General features: G+C 42.2%; 1 protein-coding gene and 1 long non-coding RNA gene across 3 annotated transcripts in view; one reads left to right on the top strand and one right to left on the bottom strand.

The window, feature by feature from the left end:
• Trio (trio Rho guanine nucleotide exchange factor) overlaps positions 1-26,707 on the bottom strand; it is a 319,992-nt gene that overhangs the window by 85,422 nt on the left and 207,863 nt on the right. For both annotated transcript variants that reach the window (XM_010631520.2, XM_010631521.1), the window contains exons 20-32: positions 25,807-25,922; positions 22,372-22,494; positions 14,978-15,172; positions 14,770-14,885; positions 14,031-14,097; positions 13,371-13,480; positions 11,746-11,815; positions 11,217-11,306; positions 9,665-9,757; positions 7,148-7,259; positions 5,904-6,094; positions 3,633-3,734; positions 431-573 (exon numbers count right to left, since the gene is read on the bottom strand). In XM_010631520.2, coding sequence (XP_010629822.1) covers positions 431-573; positions 3,633-3,734; positions 5,904-6,094; positions 7,148-7,259; positions 9,665-9,757; positions 11,217-11,306; positions 11,746-11,815; positions 13,371-13,480; positions 14,031-14,097; positions 14,770-14,885; positions 14,978-15,172; positions 22,372-22,494; positions 25,807-25,922 — 1,528 coding nt within the window. The remainder of the gene's footprint in view (positions 1-430; positions 574-3,632; positions 3,735-5,903; positions 6,095-7,147; positions 7,260-9,664; positions 9,758-11,216; positions 11,307-11,745; positions 11,816-13,370; positions 13,481-14,030; positions 14,098-14,769; positions 14,886-14,977; positions 15,173-22,371; positions 22,495-25,806; positions 25,923-26,707) is intronic.
• On the top strand, positions 7,119-10,156 carry LOC104867220. Its single transcript, XR_781705.1, has 3 exons — positions 7,119-7,163; positions 7,246-7,398; positions 9,941-10,156. It is a non-coding gene; the product is annotated as an uncharacterized LOC104867220 (long non-coding RNA).

The raw sequence follows: 26,707 nt of genomic DNA, 5'->3' as shown, positions 1-26,707 counted from the left end.
CTTTTTTGCCAGGCACTCTGTGAAGAGTCTGAGATACAGCATCACATTAAATTCTCATCAAACTGATAGGCTCACACTTGCTAGGATTTTTCTACTTTAGAAATGAGAAAACAAAAATGTATAGATGCTTTGTATTTCATCCAAGATCCCATGCACAATTACACATATGCATCAAATGGCAAAAGGAGTGAGAAAGGAAAGACAAAAGATGGATCTGCACATAGTCTTTCATTTTCTTTAAGCCAGTGGAGCTTCTTGCCTTAACAAAGCATTTCAGTTCCGTCACCAAGGGTGACATTATATACGAAATGTATTCTAAAACACATCCAGTACCTCAAAATGTTTAAAAATTTTCAAAAAATGGTGAGTTAACATTGCTCTGTTCCCTCCCTATCGAACAAGTGTACTTACAGAAGGCCCACACACTCACCTCCTGCCTTTTTGCCTGGTTGCTGGCGCTGTTTTCGGGATGTGAATGGGCTCCTTCAGGGCTCCTTTCAGGTGGATTGTCCTTTCCTGGATCACTTCACGGATGTGCTTTATCCAGTCCTGCTTGTTCTCGATACTGGAAGCCTAAACAGGGTGTCAGAGTCACTCAGGGTACAGCAAGGCTCTTTCTATCCCAGCATGAGCCACGTCAACTCTCCCTTCCTTGAGTTTCCATTTTCAAAAGAAAGCAACTCATGTTTTAATTTGCAAATTTTACATGTAAGATTTTTATTTTATAGCATACATGTTATACCAGGTCTGACTATTATAGTAATTTATCATTCTCCAGCTCCAAGATCTTTTAAGCAATCTTGGAGAAAAATGAAAAAACACAGTCACTCCCAAACCAAAATGTCACTGAAGCTGCTGGGCAGAGATTCTGCACTGGTCAGTGGCCTGTTGGCAGGAAAGTGAACCAACCACAAAGCCCTGAGCCTCATCTGCCGGCCTCCAGGGACAGCAGCTGCTGGCCCTCTTGTGGCCAGGCTTGGTGCTTCAAGATGCAGCCTCTCATCTGCTCCCACAGACTCGGTGGAGGTGCACCCGCTGTCCCCTCTTGTGAGTGAGCAACTCAGGTGTGGATGCATTAAGAACTGCACCCAACTGCCAATCAGCTAGGGTGTCTTTACCTTACTCCCATTACATCTTTGGGGAAATGTACTCTGGACATGGCACAGATAGGTGCTTAATAAGCATGTGTTGAACAAACACACGTGGCATCATTTTTTCCACTTTGTTTTTTTGTTCTGCCTCAAAGGAAGTTTTCTTTATCTCTCTTTTTTTTAATGTTTTATGTCTTACTAACAGTTTTCTCATGTCCTTATGGGAAACATCCACCTCTTATGATATAAGCATGATTCCCTGTAAATGATTAAAGTAATTGTCAGTGGGATCACAGATGAGATCATGAAGGGAGGGGAGCCCAGTATTTCTGAGAATCTTGTTTCTGAAAAGAGAAACGAAGCCCAGGTTGGGAAAGAAATTAAAATTGGTAACTCTCCTTCTACATAAAATGTGTTAACTAGAGCTTATGCCTGTCAGTTATTCAGAGTGGCAAAACCGGGATGTAAGTAAAGGGCGAAACTTTGGAAACAACAGATCTATCAGAATTTAAATGTCTGCTACAAATATTTGGTGATTTAATAAAGAGAAGCATATGATAAAGAACATTTCGTAAAGTTTGGAAACAATTAAGGAAAATATTAGTAAGAAATAAAAATCCCCATGTGAATTGATCACTGCACTTCTGGAGAATAATCGAAAGGTGCCACTTATTCAGAAAGTGTAAGAGAAAGGTAACTCAACTAAAAATCAACAAAGGTATCCCTTGAATAAGAGAAGGAAATAATTTATTTCACACTCAGGGCAGCCTCAAACTTTACCTGGGGGCCTAGAAGTAAAGGTCTCCTTTCTAGACTATACTAATCACCGCCACCACTGCCCCCATGTCACACCACCTCCATCTGCACCACACTGACACTCGCATCAGCAACTACATTAGCACCTTCCAGCATCTCAGCCTCTATGGCAGCTCCAGGATCTTCACCAACACCATCACACCTCCGTCTACACCAGGGCCAGCAGGCACCCAGACCAGCACTGTGTACGTCAGCACCACTAGCACCGCCGTGTGCTCACACTGTTCACAGTAACTGCACGTTCACACCTACACTCACCGCCATCTATGCCAGTCTCTACCAGCACCACCCCGCGTACATCATCATCTCAGCACTGCCTCTGCCACCAGCGATGCCACAGTGCACGCTCCGAGACGAACACACATCTTTCCCTCCAACTCCTTGAAAGTCAGAGAAGTCACCTAAACTTCCCTAGAAAATTTTCATCTAGTGAAGCCTGCTGTAAGTCTTATACTTCAACTGCATTAGGAGCATTTTAGTCTATCCTAAATGAAAGCAGTGCATGTCTAGCACTATTTCTTAGCAGCACTTTTTGGCATCCGCCTCTACTGTTCATCTGGATGTGTTATATAAAATGGAGTTTTAAGGTCCTCAATATACTTTCACTTATCTAAAATTTAGCTAGCAGTGCAATTTATACTTTACAGGGCTAACAAAGAACTAATAAGAACACCTTGGGTTGGTAATCATACCTTCACTGCAAAACAACCCATCGTTAACGTGTAAGTGAAGACCTAAACACGACAATGGCTTGCACAGCCAGCTGTCCCTAAAGAACAGGCTCTGAAAGACTGACATACAGCTGAACAACTCAGAGTTGCTGCAAATACTGAAGAGACATTAGAAGGTATGCGATGGACACCACGGCTCACATCAAGTTCACACATGAGTCCCATTATATTTCTGGCTCACTTCCAATATTCTATAAATCTTCAGCTTCACCTTTCCCAAAACATCCTGAATCCATTTATGGTCTATCCTGACAGCTTAAAAAGACAGTTCTATCTGTATTTTCTCAAATGTATAAGGAGGGAAGTACACAAGACACCTTTAAAGGTCTTTGACATTCCCAGGGAGAGGTCAGTATACTCAGAGCCGAGTCAAATCCAATGTTCAAAGATATTTTCTTCCCCAAAACACTAGATATCCCAAAGCACCCTTTGTGCCTTTGAATTTCACACAATGTCACTGATAATCATCTGCCTTTTTGCTTTGTCCCCAAACCAGAAAGCAAAAGAGCCAAGAACCCTGTAATGACTTGTGGCACAGTTGGCCTCAACTTCCTGCCAAAGGTTCTCATAAATACACCAGGTGTTTTTCCCCTTTGGAAACTCAAGGTCAAGTGTGTAACAAGTATTGTTGGTTTGTATCTTATTCCCCTCATTCTTCAACTTCCTACCCAGCTAAAAGAATCAACCAATTCTTTCTATGATTAGAGTAATAGGAGAGATTTAAACATATCTTTCATCATTTGCTCTTTTGGGAGACAAATGAATGTTTAGTTCAAGTTATTTCATTACCAGAGTACCAAAGTGCATTTATTGCAGTATTCTTTTTATGATAGTTACTAAACCAATAGAATAACACTCACACACACACACACACACACACACACACACACACACACAATTATGGAAACCCCGCATATTTCAACAAGAAAAACAGCATACACGGTGGTGATAAAACTTTTCATATAGCGCATTCCCCAGATTTAAATGAACATACCTTAAGCACAATTTTATTATCTGAAGTTGGCGTCCTTCCTACCCATAGTGCAAATTTGCAAGGATCTCCTTCAACATGTTCTGTGACACCCAACTCTGAGGTCTAGATAAAAGACAATTATAAAATTAGGTGACAGTAAAATTCTGACAGGATGCAGAACAAAACAGGCTTTGGTTACTAGTCATACCAGGTTATTAGAACTAACTCCTTTGCATTAATAGGTAAAACTTAGACTTCCTTTTAGTGAAATGAGGAAATTTTGTCCTTAAATCACATGTGATTGTTTTCTTCCTTCACCTTCTTAGACTTCTACTGGAAATCCCAATGTAAGTCAAGAAGCAGAACAAAGGAGGGAAACAAAAAATCTGAAAGCGTTACTGTATATACCTAGAAAAGCAAGAGGTAACTGTTTCCAATCTTACCACCAACAATATGAGTCTTTGCTAGCTCCAAGAGGGCTGCTAACACGAATTTTCAACATTAATGACAGTTTCTCAGAAGGCAATGTTTTAACTCTTTAGTTATTTTCTATTTTTTTAATCAACAGCATTAACTTCTTGTATTTCACCAATAACTTAAAGGGTTAAGAGACAAAGTCCCTCTCTGTGATACATTTATAGCCCAGAAGAGTGCAGATTAGGGCTAACATTCAGCCCCGCCTCCACACCAACTTTACCCCCAATGCAACCTCCCTCCTGCAAAGGAAATGACTCATAATCTTGAGCTCTGAAGGTAGTCTCTGTGGGAATCTTAACTTTTAAAAGATAAATTAAGTGAAGATGGATCAGCTTTTATAATAGGCTAGCTTGGTCTCTAAGGGCAGATGAAATCCAGCTAGTGAAATTACAGGCCAACGATGCTGCATTTTTCCTTTCCAGTCAGAATGTGACCCAAAATTATGTCAGGCAACCTGCGATCCAAAGATAATCTCAAGCAGGATGTCAGCTATAGAAACTGGCATGACAATATTTGTTCAAACTCGCAAATTTTGTATTACTGAAATGATTTCTATACTCGGGGGCATTTATGATTTGAGGAGTCTGATTAATACACAGATACCATACATGTTTAATGTGTGAGCTGTGCAAATTCCAAATATTAACCAACATTTAAAAGAAATTTGCCACTGAACAACCCAATTTTGGCAGTTTTTATTCTTCTGCAGATGGTGCTTTCTCCTCAGTGTCACCCACCCAAGCTTCTTTTCATCTGGCCCTAGTAAGCAATTCTTTGTGTGGACGGCCCTCAGGTTGGCGTGCAGGGGACCTGGAGGACACCCTGGCACTGGGCTTTTCTGAGAGTAAATATGAGATTTCAGAGGGCAGCGGTACCAGGTATGTTTATCTCACCTGAAGAACACTGGCAGGTTGGACAATAATTTAAATGCATTACTGCATCTGCCAAGCGCTCAGGGACCTATCTTTACATAGATGGGGGTACAGATCTTTCAAACTTTACTTCTGTTTACATTCACTTTCTCTAATAATACTTTATTAAAAAAAAAAATCTAGGCCAGGGATTTAGCTCAGTGGTGCCACCATCTGCCCTGCAAGCACAAGGTCCCAAGCTCGATCCCTGGTACCCAACAAAAATAACAACAACAACATCAACAACAACCAACAACAACAACAACAACAACAACAACAACAACCACCAACACCATAAATGTGTACATTTACCTTTCACAAATTTACTTTTAATGAAAAGATCAAATTTCATCATTAAGAATCTACAGTAAAGCCAGGGGTGGTGGTGGTGTATGCACATAATCCCAGCACTTAGGAAGGCTGAGGCAGGAGGTTCACCAAATTCGAGTTCCACCTGGGCAACTTAGTGAGATGCCATCTCAAAAAACTATTTAAAGTGGATAGAGATGTAGTTGGATCCTTGTAACAAACAAAAAACAAAAAACCTCAACCGTGAGCCACCCAGTAAGGCTGCTTGGATATATCCAAATGTCTAAGGGTTCAAAATTAATTACAACATGAGAGCCAAGTTAAGGCACACAGGGTACAATTCAAATCACTCACAAAGTGTTTTCCTGTTCTATGTTAGACACTGTTATTTATGAAGAGCAAGTTTCCTGTTATGAAACTCCACCCTGCCCCCTAGTGGACTTGGGGGTGGAGGAGAATTTCATTAAAGGTGAAGACAGTTCAGAATAGCTTGAGAGGTTAAATAGAAGACAACAAATGATGGTTTTTTCCCCACCTACAAAAAGGCTGAAATTTTGTTATTTGTGAACTTGGAATTCTGAAGTTCTATACTTACAAACAATTTGCTTTTGTAAAGGTACTTGCTTCTCCCGCTGGAATCTTTTACTTCTTTACTAAATACTAAGGACATTTCAAAAAGGAAGAGATGCCGTTCTCGACCCTTTCGAATTAAGGTTTTCGGGTCCCACACTTGGAAGGACTCCTGCAGGATGAGCTCCCCCTGAGATTCAATGTTTTCATCAAACCCTGCAACATGACAAGAGCAGGCAAATCAATGTAAAAGAAAACTAAACACAGCAATAAAATATGATGCTCAGGAAAGTATTATAACATTGGCAAGACGCTCATCAATTAGGCCTCAATTAGTTTATCAGCTGATTTTTGGAATCTAGTCTCTGAACCTCTAACCAACTACGAAGGACACAGTAATTCTTCGTAAGCACCATTTTCTATGTATTTTCCCTTGTTCAAAAAAACCAGTGATTCCTTTGTAGCCCCAGCTACAAGTTCAGTTGGCACTCACACCACGTGAGAGCGTTTTTTGGCCACCACTTCTCCCCACTCCGCACTCTCTTCCCCCATGGAATCACCTCCTCCATCTGCAGTAGCTCCCACACTGCCCACATTTCACTCTAGTCCTGATCCTCTTGCTTTCTCAGCCTGAACACCCTTCCCAGACACTTTGCTCAAGTCCCAGCCTTTTCTCGAGCCCTGTCTGGCCTGGCCTCTTGGAGACACCCTGTCCAGCCATCCTCTGTGAGTCTGGGACACTCTGCATGTACTTCCGCCCTCTGCTGGCCACACACTGCCTTCCTACTTGCTCCTCTCACTGTGAAAGCGGCCACCAGGGCTTAGCAAGTGATATCTGGGGCAGAGGCTGCTCACTGTCTCCCATGGTCGTTCTCCTCCTCCACAGCAGAAGCTGCCTCGAAGGCTGCAAATAGGCACTCTATTCCCCAGCCCTCTTTGTAGGTAGGAGTAGCTAGGCACCCTGCTCTGGACAAGTGAGGCGGGCACTGGGTACACTGGCAGCATCTGCTCATCTGGGGTTTCTCTACCCACCTTCCTTCCCCACTTCTTCCTAGATGGAATGCTAACGTGATCCAAAACATCCTGAACCTAGCGAAACAGAACAACATCAGGATGGAGAGAAATAAGTTGGAACACAGCCTAAGCCCTTGATGACATCATGAAGAGCTGTTGAACTCTCATGGTTTACGTCAGAGAAGGAGAAATTGGTCTACAGAAGCAGAAAGAGGAAGCCACGCAGATGCAAGTTAGGGAGTGGAGTCCTGTTACCTTCCAGCATGCTGAGGTGCATGGCGTCGTTGGCTCGCTTTGGCACACTGAGCATCACCTCCAGGCCATCTTTAATTTCCCCCTTGCCTTCCTCGCAGCACGTGAGCAGCTCCTACGAAAGACCAAGACTATAATTGAGGCAGGACTGAAAAATGCACCACCCACAAGATCTTCATAGAAATGAAAGAATCTATGAAAATCGGTGGCTCGCAAGATAAATGCAGACTGGTCAACTGGACATCTCACTAAAGGTGAATTATAGCCTCTATTCAATGGATGGCAGGGTTTGTCCTGCTCAAATCAGGAAATCAAAGTAAGCCACAGGTGGTCATTGTTCAAGCAGAAATTAGTAGACCTGTTAACTACCAAGTACCAAAACATTAAGTGAAAAGATTAATTGGTACATGAATGCATAACCAGCTAGTGAGCACAGCTGACTCTGTACCCAGAGTCCGACTCTGCTGACCGCATGACCCCAGCCTGGTTTTGCACTCTGGTGTCATCAACACAATGCCCACCCAGTCACCCAGAACCCTGCAGCAGCAAGGGTGACAAACATGAGCACCTACCATCGCACAGCACTCCTGTGTGCGGGTTTATGAGAGCTCTGACAAGGCAATCACACGGCCCCAGGAAGACATGTGTGAGCATGTACAGGTCAGGCTACTTAAGAAGAACACTGAATGGATAACAGCAGGTAGAATAAGTCTTCCTTTTCATAGGCGCTAAGGTATTTTCTTTCTTTTTTTTTTTTGGCTGTACCGGGGACTGAACTCAGAACCTTGCACTTACAAGGCAGGCCCAGTGCCACTGAGGTATTTCTTACTGGGGTGTTAATGACTATGATCAGTTACAAATAGTAACACCAAGTTTGAAATCTGGTAATCAACAGAAGAGAGGAAGGGTGGTCGGCTCTGGCCTCAGGCTGAACATTTCAGAGTACTCAGTTATGTGATAAGCACCTTTACTCATGACCAGATGATGTTTATCACTCTGAGCAGCTCAGCAAAAACTGCTTTAAAAATGCAATGTGCCAAAGCTACCTTCGCTGGCAGAGAACGTCACTTGTTGGGGAGCTCCATGCAGCTCACTAACGTTGCCCCGAAGGACCTCTGGGCAGAACGAGGTGAAGTTTATAAATGGAATCACTAGCTTAGTAGAGCCACAGGTTAAAAACAAAATCCTTAAGTCTTGAGGACACCAAAGAGTAAATTGCCTTTGCAGAACTAGAAAGTAAAGGAAAAATCTTAATATAAACAAATTAGTTCCCTGACTTTTACTTCATGCTCATAGCAAGAACACGTACTTCTGCAGTCCTGATCATAAAATCCCTTACTGAGACTTGAACATAAACGCACGAGAGAGAGACTGGGACTGTGGCTCAGTGGTAGAGTGCTTGCCCACCATGCACACGGCTTGGCAAAGTACAAGTTTTCCCATTAGAAAAGTCTTATGGTTATAGTGTCACTTGCACAAAAGGATGCAGTTAATTCAAATTGTTCCTGGATTTTTTTTTGTTTGTTTCTTGTTTTTTGCAAAGAAAAGAGGGGGATAAAGAGCTTCAGAAGATAAAGAGCTTCAATTCTATCCTTCTGGATTTCTTTTATATCTAGAAATATACTGTAACACATTTTAGTGCCTAGGATGGATGGCACTTGGGACACAGCAGGATCATAAAATATTGCTACTGGGGTTAATGGCTGGTTTCAATGTTCTACTGCTTAATAAAACTCACCAGCCAAGGAAATGGTACAGTAAACATTAACAGACAAGCTGCAGACCATCTTTATATAGTCAAGAAAATGTGTATCGGTGACATGGAATACATTTTGTGACAATTTATGTCACAAATTCTAGGTTTTCTTTACCTTTGTATCGTCAAAACCAATCACTATTAGATTTTTTTCAAGTGCGATTTTAGTCATAGTCATGCATAACCACGAAAAAGCAAAGGATAATTTGGCTCAAACATCTGCGATTTGTATGAACATTCCATAAGTGCATGTGATAAACCAAGAGCAGCAACAGAGAGGGAAGGTGTGAGAAAGGCTTCTCTACACACTTAGAGGAAAGCCTGGGCACTGACCAGAGCCGGGTTCAAAGCCAAGTCCAGGCAGGAGGTACTGGTAGTGACTCTGAGTATCTTCCTAACCCTCCCAGGGTCACCACCACACCTGCTGTAGGTAAACACGTGCCAAGTACGCGGCACAGTGTCGGCCACAGACAGCGTGCTGTAACTGGGAAGGAAGGGAACCTGAGATCAAGAGCCAACAGCTTCCCTCTGGTATCTTGTTTCATGTTAGAAAGAGCCAGTCAGTGCAGGACAGGTAGTCAAAGAACATGCTCTAATTTAAATGCTGCAAAGAGAAATTAGGCAGGACAAGAAATGCCAAGGAACAGAACTGGTAAATTAACTTGTAAAGTATTATTTTTAAAAATTCAAGGCAATATACATAGAGAAGAAAATGTCAAGATAGAAATACATAATTTTGCAGGCTAAAGATTTTGTATACATACTTTTAGAAGGAGCTGATATTTTGTTATTCGCTGAACTGGTTTAATAAGGTAGGAAGAAATGGAATTGGCTAAACCATGTCGCTGCTGTATCTCCTGTATTTAAAGAAACAAAACAAAATCTCACCACAGGCTCACACTATTAAAACATAGCTATAATACCATATTCATTTTCCAAATGCCTCAAAATGTTCAATCTTGATGAAAGAAAAAAGTTCCTACTTCTTAAAAAGGCTATTGGAATATTTCTAAAACTTCTTGACATTTTACTTTGGACAGGATGAGGGCAGAGAACTGGGGTGAAGGGGAGGATCGTCGCTTTGCATTTACAGTTACGTCACTCACACAGACACAGCTGCTGGTTGCTCAGATGTCTCACTGCGGTTCAACACCAATGACAGAGCTGAGTGCTAGAGGAGCACCTGATGAATGATCAGCAGGGCTTGTTGCTAAGAAGAAGTTTAACTGAAGTCCAAGAAATAAATGCTGAAGGCATGTGAAATCTTTCAGAGCAGAATTATTTCCTTCATTCTTAAAGACATATTTTCAGATACGTGAGTTTTTAAATGGCTTTGATTCCAGACATTAAATGTGCCACACACTCTCACTGCTTAGGCTTAAATAATACCAAGTCTGCATGTAGCCACAGTGCTGAAGACGAGGGTTCATGTGACATATTCAAAAAACAACACAGCAGTAGGGTGGCAACAGGCTTTGTGTGTTCAAAGTCAGTGATGTATAATCACTGTTCTGTAAGAATGGCAACTAAAGTACGGTCACCTACAGCCAGGTTTTGTCTCAAAGATACAAACTAAGGTTTATTCTCATTTCTCAGACTTTCAATTAAGAAGGCATGATTACATTTTCTTACACAAGTATGACAGAAAAATAAGTCCAATGTCCTCATAGCCTCACACAACAAAATATATATACCACCCAAAAGTACTTTATCATAAATCAAAATGTATTTGGCACACATTTGACTCAACTGCAAAAACCTAAAGGTTTTTTGTATATTACGTCATAAGGCTCCATCTGCTGTTGTACAAATCCCTGTTTCTTTCAAGAAACAGAGGACCTGACTCTATGCTCACTCAATGAGAATGTAAGTATTTAATGGAATCTCACTTTTACAGGGCTAAAATCCTATGGGTAGATCACTTTGGAGAATTTAAAACATATGAAATTAAAATAAAATAAATAATTTAAAACTGGCAGCTATTTTTGTTTTATACAGGGAAGCTTATTTTCAGTTTATACCTTCTATGCATATATTATTTGTAAAAATTCATGGTTGCATCTAAAGAGTAAGTAATGATATACATATACACACATATGTGTGTGTTAAAATCAACTTGCTATAGATATGGGGCTTCCAGTACTTAAGTAGGATCTATTGAAATAGAAGACACTATAAGCATATCCCAATATAATATGATAAAGAAAATAAAATATTGCACCAGAAATTAGGTACAATTATGAGTAGTATTGTATTTTATGTATACAAAATGAAAATTGGAAAATTTCACAGCTTCTTTAGTAATCGATTACTTACATCAAAATAGGACCCTGCATGTTCCAATATTAGTTGAGTAGAATCAGGCTTATTTTTACAATATGTGACATACATCTGAAACTTGTCTGCCTATAGAGAAACAAAACAAAAACATGTTAGAACTCCAATACGTCACTGTGATAACCTTTAACACAGGAAAGAAGTTGTGTGGATAAAACAATGTAAGCCTTAACTAAAAGAAATCTTCCAGGTCTAGTGGTATACACCTGTAATCCCAGCACAGGAAGAGTTTGTGCCCTGCCTAGGCAACTTAATGAAATCCTGTCTTAGAAAACAAAAAAGGGCTGGGATGTAGCTCAGAGTACCTCTGGCTTCAATTCCCAGTAGTAGTAGAAAAAGAAAAGCAAAGTGAAGAAAAGAAAAGAGAGAAGAAAAGCAACCCTAAAAACCTCCCCCTGTGGTGAGCCAGGCTGGCATCTACCTCTCCGTCCCACAGTGGTCTGGGTGAAACTCTGTGACTCTATGGACAATGCTTGGCCCAGGGAACAAGCTGCTGAGGTTTCCTTACCCAGGTAACAAAACAATGTCCAACATCCTCTGGCAGCTGCTCATATTTTTCCAGCTCTTTTAGGAAGATGCTGTAGAGAATAAAACATTATCATATTATAAAGGGGTTTTTTAAACATTTCACTAGCAAGATATGCTGGAAATGAAAAATATCTGTGACATCTAGATTTGAAGAACAAATTAGTAGCTCTTAATAAGGGTGAGTTAGTCTTTCAAATCAGTAAAGCACTTAGACTTCTGACAGAACTCAACCCAGCAACTTACTTCTGGGAAGATGCTAGTATCCAGAGATAAGTATGGGATTCAGGGATGTAAACATTCAATCAGGAGACACATCTAGCATTTCCCTACCTTTGGCTGAGGTGAGTGGGGGAGCTGAGCAGACCCATCAGTGGGGCCCAATGTTGGCACAACTCTACTGAAAGGAATGTGCATCCCTGTTGCTTTCTTTAAATCTTAAAAATAAAATCATACAAATTTTGAGATGTCTTTTCTAATTCTGTGCAGAATATCATGGATATTTTGATGGTGACTGCAATGAATCTGTAGATCACTTTGGGCAGTACAGACATTTTAACAGTATCAATTCTTCTCATCCATCAACATGAACTATCTTTCCATTTAATTGTATCCTGTTTCATTTTTTTCATCAGTGGTTTGTAGTTATTGTAGTAGAGATCTTTCACCTTTTTAGTTATACTTATTCCTAGGGCTTTCTTTTGTAGCTTTTGTAAATGAGAGCCAGAAAAAGGTATGAGATCTTGTCATTTGTGACCACAGGGATGGGCCTGCAGGAAATTAGGTTAAGTAAGTGAGGCACAGCGAGACAAATACCGCTCCATCTCTCTCATTATTGGAATCTAACAAAGGTGATCTGGTGAAGTTCACAGCAGAACAGTGGTTACTAAAGGCTGGGAACAGCAGGAGGGGAGGCGTGGGTCAATGGGACACATGCTCTTGTTTGATAGAGTACCAGTGTTCTATGGCTTGACGAGGTGAATCTGATTAACAATTATGCATTAAATATCTCAAAATAGAAGAGAACAACTTGAATATATTCACCATAAAGAAAAGTTTAAGGTAACGGATATGCAACACACTCTGAGTTGACTACTATACAATGTATCCACGAATGAAAGCATCACACTCATAAATATGTGCAAATGTTATGCATGAATAAAAAATTAAAATAATATAATACATAAAATCATGAGCCTCCTCTGGCTGATACACAATGTTTTATGTTGGTTGGACCACGCTTGCTCCTTCCTCAGTTCCTCCTCTTGTCCTTTATAAAAGACCGAACTGCAGCAGCCAACAGCCCTGTGTGGGGAGCTCTTTTTTTCCTCTACCCCTAAAAAGTGACCTGAGAGAAGCTGGGATTCCTACACAAACATTTTCAATTGTCCCAGAACATAATGCTGTAGAATGCAAGTACAACCATAAAAATGAGTCTATATTAAGGAGTCACTAGAATGTTAGTCTTTCTGGAGAAAGACTGATAGGCTTCATTTAAATTTCAACAAAAACCACTGAAATCTGCATAGTTCAATTGTTTAATGATGAAACTTTAGCACAACATTCAGATAGCAGAAATATACACTTTCAAAAGATGAAGCCACTCACTTATTATGAAACTCATAGATTTCCTGCATGTTTCCGAAGATAATGAGCTCTTTGTTTACGATGCCAGGAGGGATCTCCTCCACTCCACTGGTCATTTCCCACAAGTAGGTCTGCCCAGGAAGGAGATAAAAGTCAATGTCAACATTTCAAAAACAGCTATTCCTGACATTATAAATACATACTCAGAGTTAATGTGTAAATGAAGACATATCTAAGAATGGAACCTTTCATAAAACATGAGAAACTCTTCTTTTAAAAAAGCCCTCAATTGCTATTAACATTTGACAGGACTTCTTATATTTTTCAGCCTAAACTTATTCTCAGCTTCCAATTTTAAAATTAACCTATTCCAACAAGGTACAACAAATTCTAATCACAATACTCCTGAGGTTCAGCTGCATCACAATTAGCAGACGCATTTGTCTGGAGCTGCTGCAAAATTCTTACAAAGAGTGTGTCAGCTGGGCCACCATGTGACAAGTAAAATGAGTTGATGAATGCTGTATCATCTCTGTCAGGAGTGCAAAACGCGCCTAGAACTTCACAGAAGAGAGAAGCATGACTCAAAATCTGTGACTGTTCTAAGAACCACCAGAAGGTTGGAAAAGAAGAGCAAAGTTAAACTCAATCTAAATGAACAAGTAAAAAAAACTTACTTACATCCATACACTCCCGGAGGTCTCTCACATAAGCCTTTTCAGTTTGAATCAGCTCGGCCATTATGAACCTTAGACAGAGCACGACAGGGCAGCTCAGCTCAGAGTCAGGATGCTCGCTTACTTTACTTTCCACTTTCACAGAGATTAGCAAATAAGGAGGCTCTAAAGTCATTAGGACTCAATACTGGCTTTGGAGAATAAACCAAGAATGGACAATCACTAGTGTCTGGCCACCAACTCAAAAGAGAAAAAAAGATTTCTGAAATCATCTTATTGAGGTACGGACAGGTCAGGGTTTCTCCACTCAGTACTCGGGCGGCTGGGCAGTGACTCTGTGTGGTGGGGCTGCAGGTCCTCACCAGCTTCCCTGGCTTCCCTCAGATGACAACTGCCACCCTGCCAAATATGACGGCTCCAATCTCTCCTCAGTTGTTGAGTGGCCATGGAGGACAAAAGTGCCTCTGGGAAGGGAATCCTTATTTGTTTATAGTCTAGTTTATGACTGGCATCTTCTAAATACACTACATCAGCTTCCCATAGGAGGAGGCGGCACAAGGACAACACAAGGCTGAGCAAGGGATTAGCGGACAGTCTGCACAGCAAAGTCTGTACTGCAAAAACTAAACATACTCAGAGCAGCTCAGAGCTAACTGCACTGTACACACAGAAGCCAGCGTGTGCAAACCACATCTCCTTCACTTTTGCAGTGAATCCTGGGAGGTTCTTAGACACTGGCTTACTCTTTTCTGCGGGCGGACTTCCGCTTCTCTTCATTGAGCTCATGAGCAGCATCACGAAGCTTCACCTCTGACCCGGGGACACTGGCTGGGATGATATCAAGCTGAAGACTTTTACTCTGTGGAATGAGTGAAGGAAGCCAGTTAATTCCAAAAGCGAAGAGGACAACGAGAGGGTCATAACTTGTTCAGTCTGTACAAAACAATTCACCGATTTGTTGGAATCGGAAGAAATCCCCAGGGCTTTCTCCAAAGAGGTCCTGTACTTCTCCATCCGCAGAGAGAAATCTCTGTACCTCTTATCTACCGCAGTGACACATTTTTTTATCTCTGCTGCATGGGCATGCCCCTTTTCACAAAAGCCATCGGCCAGCTGTATCAATAGCTTCACTCTCTCTTTGGTTTGCTGCAAAAAACAACAGGAAAGTATTGTGAAGCAAAGGAATCCAACTGCCAAAAACCCAAAACACATAGGCAGTGGCCACCTGTCTGACCTCTGGGGCCGATCAAGGAAATGGCTACAGACAGGATTTTAGTGCACAGCTCCAAGCTCAACCAGCCCATCTCCCTGAGCCCAGCCTGGCTATCTCCAGCTCTTCCATGGTGGCATTTTTAGCGCCTCAAAGGGAAGAACCTAAACTATCTGTCAACAGTGTCTTCATCTGGTGGGTGTGCTCAGTAAGAAGCTGCAGAATATATGAATGCAAACTCACTTAGGATTCTGTTACTCTCCCCCTTGGAAAACTGTATATATTTGTTTCAAAGCAATCATGAAAGGACACCCCCTGCTTTCCACACACTTAATTCCAAGTATGCACTTGCAGTAAGGCTCTTTGAGGGCAAGCAGACAGATGGCGTTTTGGTTTTCCTAAAGCATGTGGAGCAAATGCTGCCTACCCTAGGAGACATAGAGCCAAATTCCAAGGAAGCTCCTACACAGTTCATGCAATTCTTTCTGTAACTCGAGGGAGGTACAAGGAAAATTCACTGCTCAGGAAATTATCTTCATAAAGGTAGTTTTGATTTTGTTTCTGTTTGAGAAGTCTCTCTCACACAAGGTAATTTCATTTACATGCACACAGAAAGGATCTCTGACCAAGTTACATATAATCTACTGTTCATAAAATTAACAGTAACCAGGGCTAGGGATTTAGCTCAGTGGTGCCACTGCCTGCCTTGCAAGTGCAAGGACCCGAGTTCAATCCCCAGTACTAAAAAAATTAATAGTAACTATAAAACACTGAAGATTTCTATGTCTGACTTCTTATCACAACTTTCTGGTCATGTCCATTTCACTGAATATTGTTACTAGGCTTCCTCTGAGATTCCCGGGCACTTTCTTTCTTTTTGTTCCCCGGTACTGGGAATCAAACTCAGGACACTGTGCTTCCCTGGCATTTTCAAAGAAGTTAGATACTTCCTGTTATGGAGCCTACTTTTCTCAGCCAAGCTTTAACTGGAGAATACTTATGATGAATATTCAGAAAACACTTTAAAAATCCCTGAAAGTAAGAAAGTCAGAATTCAAAACCCAAACAGACTATCTGAGTTTGTGAAATGAAAGTCCCCCCACCTTTTTTGGGGGGGTACCAGGGATGGAACTCGGGTCCTTGCGCTTGTGAAACTAAAGTTTTGAACTAGAACCCCTTGGGTCCCTGTCAAGTCGCTGCAATGATACTTCAGATGCTAAAGCAACACCCAGCTGAGCACCTGTTCCCAGGTCACCTGCTGCAGGCTCACACTCTCTTGCTTTCGGTGCTTCCTCCTGGGACACCGCCTCCCTGCTATCTCTGCGGCTCACTCACATCTCTGCTCAAACAAGGGCCACCTTCCCAACAGGTCCTCCCCGGACACCTTAAAACTGTACCTTGCCTCTGCCTGGACTGCCCTTCAGAAGTCTGCATGTGGCCTTCTAACAGAGGGTGTAATTCATTCATTCATTAAGATTACTGCTTGTCACACTCCATGAAAATGTTGCCTCATGAGGCCAACGAGATTTGGTTGTTTTCCTTACTGATACTGTTTCCACTGTCACAAAGGCCACCTTACAATTCTGGAAGATGTTCTATATCTATGTATTAGGGGTTAAGAAAGCTATTTAGAGTTTATTTAAAAGAAAGAAATGTCATTGGCCTGCATTAAAACAGAAAACAAAAACACCAAACATCCAAAGGAAGATTTTTGTATGTGTAGAGCACACATCACAAAAACACACCAGCTGCAAGCATGTCACACCAATAGGCTAACATTAATTACACAAAATTAGATCAAGCAAAAAAGGTTTTCTGAAAGTACAACTGGTATACTCATAAGTCTTCAATGCATGAATTTCATCTAAACAACAAAAACATGCTAATATGGTAGTCAAAGTCTTCTCAGAGAGGACTTCTTTGGCCCCTCTATTAAAAGACTGCTGTCATTTCTTTCAGAAAGGCTTTGTTTTTCTGTCACTACTATACTTGTAGATTTATTCTATCCATCTAAAAGAAGGCTGTATGTACAATCCATGAACGAAGTACTCAGTAGTTCCCTGTACACAGTAGGGACCCAATACAATATATGAGTGTGTGAATGGCATGATACATAATAAATCTGCCAACCTTTTCTAACTCAGCTTATTTTAATTTTAATCGGCATTTTAAGATTGCATTATAGATTAAAATTTCCAAAGTTAAAAAAAAACCATATACAATAAAACTTCTCTCAGCCCACCTTCGACTGTCACTTGGCCTCAATGCTCAGGTGCTCTCCAGAGATGTTTTGCACAAATGTAGTGTATATATGCATACATGTACTTTTCTCCTTCATATTTTTTATCTAAATGCTTGCATACAATAAACACTGCTGTGCACCTAAGATTTTTCACTTAACAAATCTTGGTTAGATTTCCCTGCACAACGAAAGCACTGCCCCAGATTGGGCTTAGAGCTGCATCGTACTTCACTGTATGGATGTTTCCTACATTAATACCTCTCCACTGAGGACCTTCACATTGCTTCTAAACTCCGGCCACAGCCGCAATGTGATAAAGAACCCCACTCATGTGGTGTGGCCTGCATCTAGGCCAATGGCCTGGACACACAATCAATGTGGAACTACTGGGGTAGCTTTAAGGGTGGGGTGCAGGGTGACGTTGCCAGAGGCCCATGGGGTCACCCCGATTCTCACTGGGCCCTGCAACAGCATGTCATCTAGTCTTTAATTTTGCAAATCTACTGGGTTAAAAAAATAGAACTCAGTGTAGCTCTTATTTACATTTTTCTTATTTTAAGTAAAGTTGACAATCACGTCTTTCACAGTCAATTGTGATTCTCTTCTTGTGACTATCTCTTAGTAACTTCTGTCTACTTTCTTGATCATTTTTCGTACTGATTTGTAAAAGCCCTTTACTACTGGGAAAGTAGCTCCTTGTTATATGAGCTGCTCTGGATCTTTACTATTTACTTTCTCCCCTTGACTTTGCATGTGGTGGATTATCCTTTAGAATTTTAAAAAACATTTTTGTGTAGATGAATTTATCAATCTTTTCTTACATGAGACTGATTTTGTTTCATTTAGATAAACTTCACCATCCAAGGATATATATTTCTAAAAATCTTGCTATTTTGTATAGTACTTTTAGGTTTTCATTGCTGACATTAAAATCTTCTGGCATTTATCTTGGTATCAAGGTGAAACATGAATTCCACTTCAATTTCTTTTCAGGCTACCTAATACCACTAAATAAAATTTCTATGTTTTTTAAAATGAAAAAAGGGTTTTCATTCCTTATTCTATTGTTAACTCTAGAGATAGTTACTAAAGTAGGTTTTAACTTACAAAGTATATAAATTATACCACCAAACAACTTGGTAGATATAATCAATGAAGGGAGAAAAATGAAAGCAAACTGAATTCTTAAGTCTCACTTGACAGCTTTGGCTATTCATCACGTTCTTGGGGAATCACAAACGGAGGTAGGATATATAGATGATGGCTGTAGGCTGTTTTGAACAAGGCAAAGCATGTGGCACCAGGGAAAGTATCAGTTAGGACCAGAGTGGACATGTGCAAACAAGACTGCAAAGTTCTAGATGATCTGTAAGATGGTAGGTTTCAAACTGCAGTGTGCATGGAAACCATGTGGTGAGTTGTCAAATGTTCCTTCTAATGCCTTACTCTTAGAGAGCCTACGTCACTGTTTTGGGTAAAGACAAAAAACCATTTTTGAGTAAATATCCAGGACCTGGATGCAGGAGGTGCTTGTGTGATACTTCAAGAAATTACTGTAGTAGGAGTCACACAGGAATAGAGTTAGGATTTACTTAAGATTGTGGTGAAAGAGTTTTGTTTAGCCTATAGCTTTATGTCCACTGACACTAAAAATGTTATGCAACTAATTTTAACAATTGGATTGGAAGACTGTTCCATCAGAGCTGAAGATTCTCTATAGGACAAAACAAACAAACAAAAATGGTTTCTTAGAAGACACCAAGACAGGATGCCAGAAGCAAGAGAAGCATCATTCCATCATGGAAACCCAAAAGACATCTATCTCCCAACACCAAAGTGGGTGCTCACTGATTCAGAGAGGCAAGCAGAAACCACTGAAAACAAACGCTTAGACAGCCATGCTCTGTTGAAAACAGGGACATCCCTATGAGCCAGCTGCATGACAATGGGACCAACATAAAAGCACCAAATAGTTTGAGATTATACTTCAGCAAAACCCTTCTCAAAACCAAATTCTCTGAAAAGTGCCTACTCTTATCAGTTCTACTTATCTTCCCTCAAGCTGACCTTTTACTTTCAATTAGACACAGCATTCATGGTGACTGATCCTGAGTGACTCTGTGAGTCACCAGTTTCTATAGGAGAGCTATGTACCCAAGATAGGTTTATGGACTCCGAGGCCTACAGCCACCAAACAAAACCAGCTCTCAACTTGGGTACCCTCAGAGTAGGGAACTCCTCCTGCCAGCCCATCTTCACAGCTCAGTCTGAGGAGCTGGTGTGGTTTCACATACCCCTGAATGGATGTGGAACAGAGCGTCAGTTTGAAGGTGATAAAGTCATCTATGAAAATGAAATAAAGGGCTGGGGATTTAGCTTAGTGGTTCGGTGGCCTGCCTCGCGAGTGCAAGGACCCGAGTTCGATCCCCGGTACCAAAAAAAAAAAAAACGAAAATGAAATATATGCTCTCTGGAAAATCTTCCTCCAAGCAAAATAACCAGAGATAGTGAATTCAGAATGACAGTGAAGTGTTATTACCAGACAGATGCTGTACTACTCAATGCCAACAGCAAAAGTCTTCTTCCTCCAGGGGCCTTTGCGAAGCCAGGTCTGCTTATGTTGATCCTGCAAACCTACCCAGGTCAGTCCCACCAATAACCTTATGAAGACAAGGAGCACCCTACAGTGAGATACCTCTGCCGACCAACTACATGGAAGTCAGAATCCTAAACAGGAATAATCCCAACATCAAACTGGCCTTGGATGACTGCTGGGCAACATCCACTATGGACCCAGTTTCTCAAAAATTAAAGAGGAAAAAAAAAAGGGGGGCCGGGGGTTTAGCTCAGTGGTTCTACCACCTGCCTCACAAGCACAAGTTCCCAAGTTTGATCCCTGGTACAAAAAAACAAAACAAAACAAAAATTGAAAAAAAAAAAGATGGCCATGTTCCTTTCCAAATCTCCAAATTCCTCTGGGTATAATAAAATATACCTAAGAAAGAAACAGTTTTACGTATTTGGGAAACAGAAACATCAGGTGTCAGCTACAATTTCATGTTTTGTTACTAAAATACAAGAATAAAAATACGCCTACTCTTGTGTAAATTTCTAATAAGCACACCTCAGACTTGAGGAGGGGAACACTTAAGAATAATGGAGAAATCCCTTCCACTGCACTCTACTGCCATCGTGTTCTATGTGTCTGGCCTCAAGCCACGCCTGCCACGAGGAGGAACAGCAGCAACAGGAACAATCTCAACGCTGTCTGGTGCCCTAGTACATGTGCTCATGATGCCTTTATTGTCAAGGGTATTCAAGGAGACAAATACAGGTCTTACACCTACAGGCTATATATGTCTAAACACTAACAAAAACAAGAAGTATTCCAGCCCCATGTGTGGCATACTTGGAGGAAGGAAAAGCCTCAACCCTCACCTGTGCACTCAGGACAGGTAAGCTCTCTGGAGTGCTCTGGAGGCTCGGGAGGGAACACAGCTCCCGGCTTCCCTGAGCCCCGGGTCCCACCAGTCAGGTCGTCCCCCACCCAGCAAGAGTCTTGGTGCCCTAGTGGCCTGAGGTCCTCTGCACCAGGGGCCGGACTCCCAGCCCAGTATCCTCAAGGCTGACGGCCGCAGAGGGGAGTGACAACAGCAGGATGGGCAGAAATGGTTACAGAAAGTATAAAAATGCACAAATGAAGATAATACAAAGTAGCTATTGTCACTCTATGAGATTTAAAAATTCCTCTCTGATAAGTTTTCAAAGCCAGGTTAAGGGCCACAGGAGATAGTCATTGGTGTTACTGTATAGGAACACTGCTTTTTAACCAAAATATACTATTAACTTTGATAATCTATTTTCCACTCTTAAATCTGAATTCTCAGCTTCTTTTAAAAACTCATGTCTATCATCAAAAACCAAAGGCACTTCTGAAAATAATTCAAAGAATAAGTAATCACAAGTTTCCGTGTTTGAGAAATAACCGACCAACCAACTAAGGCTGAGAAGGGAACCCTGAAAGAATCTCAAGAAGGGAGAAGGGAGGGGATGGAGGAAGGGGAAGTCAAAAGGACGGAGACACGAGATAGGCACGCACCAGTTCTCCATGGTGAATGTATTATGAACACACCAACAAAAAAGGGAAGAAACAAATAGAAGAATCTCAAAACTGTGTTGAGGTCAAAGAAACCCACCCTACGTTATACACTTGGGAAACATTCATGTCAATGTGCATTCTTACATCTCTTTAAAAGAAAATTCCTATTTACTCACATATACTATATATGCCACAGGGAAGGGATTCTATATACTTAATGTTTAACTCTATCTTGACTTTTAGAGACAAGTGAGAGTGAATACAGCCTTACAGACCTAGGAATAGCTGCCAACAGAGACACTCGCATAAACTCTGCCAAACACAAACACAGAGAACTCCAGGCGTGGGAGCAGACCCGCGGTGAGCAAGGCTACTGTCACCTTTTTCATCTGCTAAAGACAAGAAAGCAGCCAAAGAATACACAAAAGTCACATTGGCAACACCAAAGAATGTTTCATGAAAAAACAGCCAGCGCTCACAAAATAACCTGGAGAGAAAATAAAACAGAAAAAGAGAAAAGGAATAACGAAAGACAAAGGTGAAAAAGAGGAAAACGACGAAGCACTCAGAGATACAAGAGTGTAAAGGACACACACGCTGGGACAGAGGGGACCATGGGGAAGACGACCACAGGGACAGAAGGTGGGAAGGGGAGACGCATCACCCGGCATCCTGATCTGGCTCTGAGGCTGTTTCTAAGTGACGTCCTTGGGAAACAGCGCCTGGGCTCCATCTGGGGAAAGCCCAGCTGACCTGCAGGCCTCTAACCGAAGCCTGCCGCCCCGTAAGCTCACCTTCGCCGTGATCTGAAACTCCTCGTGCTCCTTCAGCAGCTCTTGGGTGTGCTGGATGCTGGACCCTGTGGAGGTGTGTGTGGAGAGGTAGAACTCCCCATTGTCATGGATCCATTCTAAAGCCTAGGGTGAGAAGGAGTGCAGAATGTTTGTGAGAAGTACACATTTCTGAGTACCTCCTGTATACAAGCCAAGGCTGGCATGCATCAAGAAATATTCCCTTGGAGAGAGACATGTTTCTGAAATGAGTTAAAAAGTAACCACCACCAAGACCCCTTTTTAATAATACGGAGAAGGCGTGGGTAATGGATGGTCTGAAAATCTTGGTGGACTATACATTCAGACATTCATTTTGCTACAGCTTTAGAGTCCTACTGGGTGTTTTAGTTTAAAAAAGAAAGAGAGTAGGGCTGGGGATTTAGTTCATCAGTTCTGCTGCTTGCCTCACAAGTGCATGGATCTGAGTTCGATTCCAGGTACCAAAAAAAAAAAGAAAGAGTATGTGTGTCTCAAACATACAATGGCTCTCAAGCGTAGCACTGTAGTGGTAGCATTTTCACAGCACGAAATTTGAAGGAACCTCAGCCACAGAGATGTTCAGCCTCCGGGCTGGGCACTTAGGTCTGTCATAAGTGAGAATGACTATCCTGTCTTGGACATAATACTGTGAATGAGGCCACACGTCCACTGGTGTCTTCAGAGTCCCCGACTTCTCCATTCATGCAGCAAAAAGGCCCCAGTACATATTGTAGAGCCAGATGCCTCAAGGCCCCAGGGAATAAAAGAGGCCCAGATGCTACCCCTGTGGCAGAAAGGACACAAATGAAGAGCAATTCACAAAGACAGCAGCAGTGACAGTGAGTAAAGGAGGTCAGTGAGTAGAGTCTAAACTGGGCCCAGGGGGCTGAGGAGCAGCAGGCATCAGGGGATTTCACAGCTGTGAGCAGGGCAAACTTGGCCTGTGGCAGCAGCAGAATAGGAAGGCAGGAGAGGCTGTGGGGGAGGGGTGGGAGGGAGGAGGGGCCTCAGAGGTCACAGGCTGAGTTTCTATTTCTTTCTGAAAGCAAATGTGGCTACTGTGTGGAAAAGGAATTATTGTGGAAAGTGAGTGAAGCCACAGAGGTCAGGATTCCACTGGGACAAAGACAGGAAGGCTGAGCTGAGGCCCAGGAGGTCCACGTCCCTGGTCCCAGAGGCGTGAAGACGGGAAGATGAGGGAAAGCCAGGCGTCAAGCACAACATGCCACCTCATTGCTCAGTGAGCGCCATAAGCAGGGCCACAGAGACAGGGAATCAGGAGTAGAGATGTGCCAGCGAGGTGCCTGGGACCTGTAAGTCTGGGGCCTGAAGTGAAGAGTCACCCCAGAGAGAAGTAAGAGAGGAAAGTGTAAGACTTGAATAAGCTAAAGAGACTGCTAATAGACCAGAGACTGTGCTTCATCATATGCTAATTGCTAATTTGGCTAACAGCCCGCCCTTGGCAAATGGTATGACAAAAGGTGACCATAGAACATTTCCTGCTTGAGATAAGTAGTGTGTTTAAAATCTTGTCCTGTGGTAGTTCTGTAAATGTCCAGACTTTTTGTTTAAGAAACCCTATAAAAAGGACCTCAGCCCCTGAGCAGTTGCTTCTCTGAGCTACCTGGCTCTGGGAGTGCCCTCTGGACAGACTAATAAAGGTCTATTTACCATCTAGTCTGGTGTGTTCCCTCCTGGGTTTCTCCTTTCTCCGTCGAGCTCCCGGAGCCTCGCTGGGTGTTAAGACCCAGCATCGTGGAGGCCTTTTCGGCTGTTCATGCTCCGTGGAGTAAAAGTGAGACTTTAAGTCTTACAGAAAGAAACAAGGAACACAAATCAGCCCTGAGAACGCTAGCACTGAGAGGTGGAGAGACAGCAGGACCAGGAAGAGGGGCCAGATGCCCGATGGAAGCACAAGGCAGGAGGCAGAAGCAGGAAGGCAACCTGTCATCTTCCCACACTCCCACTGGGACGGGAGCATCCACGTAGAAACCTTTGTGTACCTCACTGAAAACTGAAATCTGTGAGGCCTGTCCTCAAGGACCTGGGTGCCCTAAGTCATCAGTGCTTATGGAGATCTGTGACTGCACCTGAAGCAGAACCTCAGGGGCACAGGGCCGATGGGTCACCTTCTGCACCGATACAAACTTATCTTTCTCTGCCAGGATGATTATGATGTGGCTTCTCTGAGGCTGAGACATATTTCAACAGAGGTAATAAAGATATATGAGAAAAGAATGAGAAAATATCTCTGGTTAGACACTGCAGCAGACCTCCAGTAATTCTGAGGTATGACCGAGTAAGATGTAAAGGAAGTGTTCAGAAAATATAATGTAGCTGCTTGCCACACTGCCGACTGGGATGGGATCACTGCATCGGAAAAGTCAGTGAAGAGCCACAGCCCAGGAGCCTCAGCTTATTGACCTCTGGAGGGAAACTAAGCATTCTGGGCACGGGTGCCACCTGCAAGAGCAACGTACCAAATGGGAACGGAGTCTGCTTCCTTTCTATGAAAAGTGGAAAAGCTATGCTGGAGAATTTAATTTTCCTTGAACTAGAAAGACTTGACCGAAGGCTTACTCTGTGGCAGGGACACACTGCTACAAGGGGATTCAGAAGACAATTCAGGTTGGAGTCCTGGTCAGGATGTGGGTCACCACTGAGGGGCCCTGCATGACTTGAAGCTCATTTCACAGAGGATGGGGGACGACACACACAGGTGTCACAGGTGCTGAGGGGAGATGCCATCTCTGTTCTGTGCTTCCTCCATCACCTAATTCTAAACACACAATATGCAGGTTCTCTTGCTATCAGGAAGGCCCAAGAGAAGTGACAGGAATTTTAATATGTAAGATAAGAGTAAACAGGTTTTTGCCCTAAAATGACCTTCCCCTGACTGATGACAGAACACTTCACCCCACAGGAACTTCAGAAGGGGACTTTCCAAAAGTAGTCCGTGATGCCTCCGTCTTGGCCAAAAGCCAAGTCTTTTAATCATTAGAAAGTCTGTCATATTTCTTAATTAATTTTAACTCCACTTATCTAAAAAGTAAAACTTTGTCTTAAAAACATGAAATACAGCAAAAAACCCCAAAAAACAAGACAAAACAAAAAAAACCCCAAAAAACCACTGTACTTACATAAGCACAGAACTAAGACTCCACAATGCTTTTTAAAGTAACAATAGTCACAATGTTTTGTACTCAGGCAGTACTGTGAGGTAGACAGCTGAGGGATGCTGAGCAGCGCACTTGTGGAGAGTCAACAATACTGAATGACACACTTCACCAGGTTACGGAGTTTCATTTTTATAACATGCCGTTAATTAAAATATGAGACCGCCTGGGCATTAGCAAGTGGCTTTCAAGATGCCCGTCTGACACGGGAAGGCCAGTGTGTGGGGCAGCACGCACTGACCTGCTTGGCGCTTCTCTCAAAGACCACATACTGCTGGCACTGGTCCAGCCGCCTCTTCCTCATGGTCCAGTAATGCAATACCCTGTTCTCCCGCTGGAACAGTTCATTTAAGATATCTGAGAGAAGAAAGCACAAGATGTATGTTGGTGCCTCAAACACTGGTGAAATCCCACAGGAAGACAGAATGTTAAGCAAGGAACCACTTGGACCTTGGTTCCTTAACTAACGAGCATGTCAACCACTGTCCACCTTCTTCATCACAATTTTTACCACTGTAAAAGAGAGTAGTGCTGATGGGTCAGCCTGTGGCACCTCAGGTCAGGTGAGTTAGTGCAGTCCACACAGGTGATCCTCTGCTGGGGCAGTTCTACAATGGCTGGAAAATACCACTCAGGTATTTTGGTCTAAACCACTAAAGTCCTCTGAAGAAGAAATTTACTATATATAATAAAGGTGGCATTTAAAAATAGAGCACCAGAAGAAAACAAGGTTGACTGCTTTTAAAGGAGAAAGGAGGACACGAAATAAGGAAGTATGGAAGCAGAGAACACGAAGCTGTAAAGGAAAAAACTATTACATAAATGCTACATTAAAGATGTAGCAATCAAACAGGAATTACTATCAAAATGTTATACAAATAAAAAACTACTGGGAACATATAAGAAATATGAGATTAACTAATAGTCAACAGAAAATAGATGATCAATTAGAAAAAAGAGCAAAGTTCACAAACACGAGGTTCACAATTCTCTTCTTTTCTTTCTTTGGGGGCGGCACATTGTGTGACAGAGCCTTGCCGTGCAGGGTTCAGGCTGGCCCTGCAGTCACCCTGTAGCCCAGCCTGGCTTTGACAGGTGGAGATGGGCCCGGCTCAGCTTGCCAAGTGATGGGTTCACAAGTG

This window comes from Fukomys damarensis, unplaced genomic scaffold (assembly GCF_012274545.1).
Source record: "Fukomys damarensis isolate Sample0158 unplaced genomic scaffold, DMR_v1.0_HiC HiC_scaffold_1, whole genome shotgun sequence".
Taxonomy (NCBI): Eukaryota; Metazoa; Chordata; class Mammalia; order Rodentia; family Bathyergidae; genus Fukomys; species Fukomys damarensis.
The sequence above is the reverse complement of the archived record's forward strand: the minus strand, read 5'-3'. Positions and strand labels throughout refer to the sequence as shown.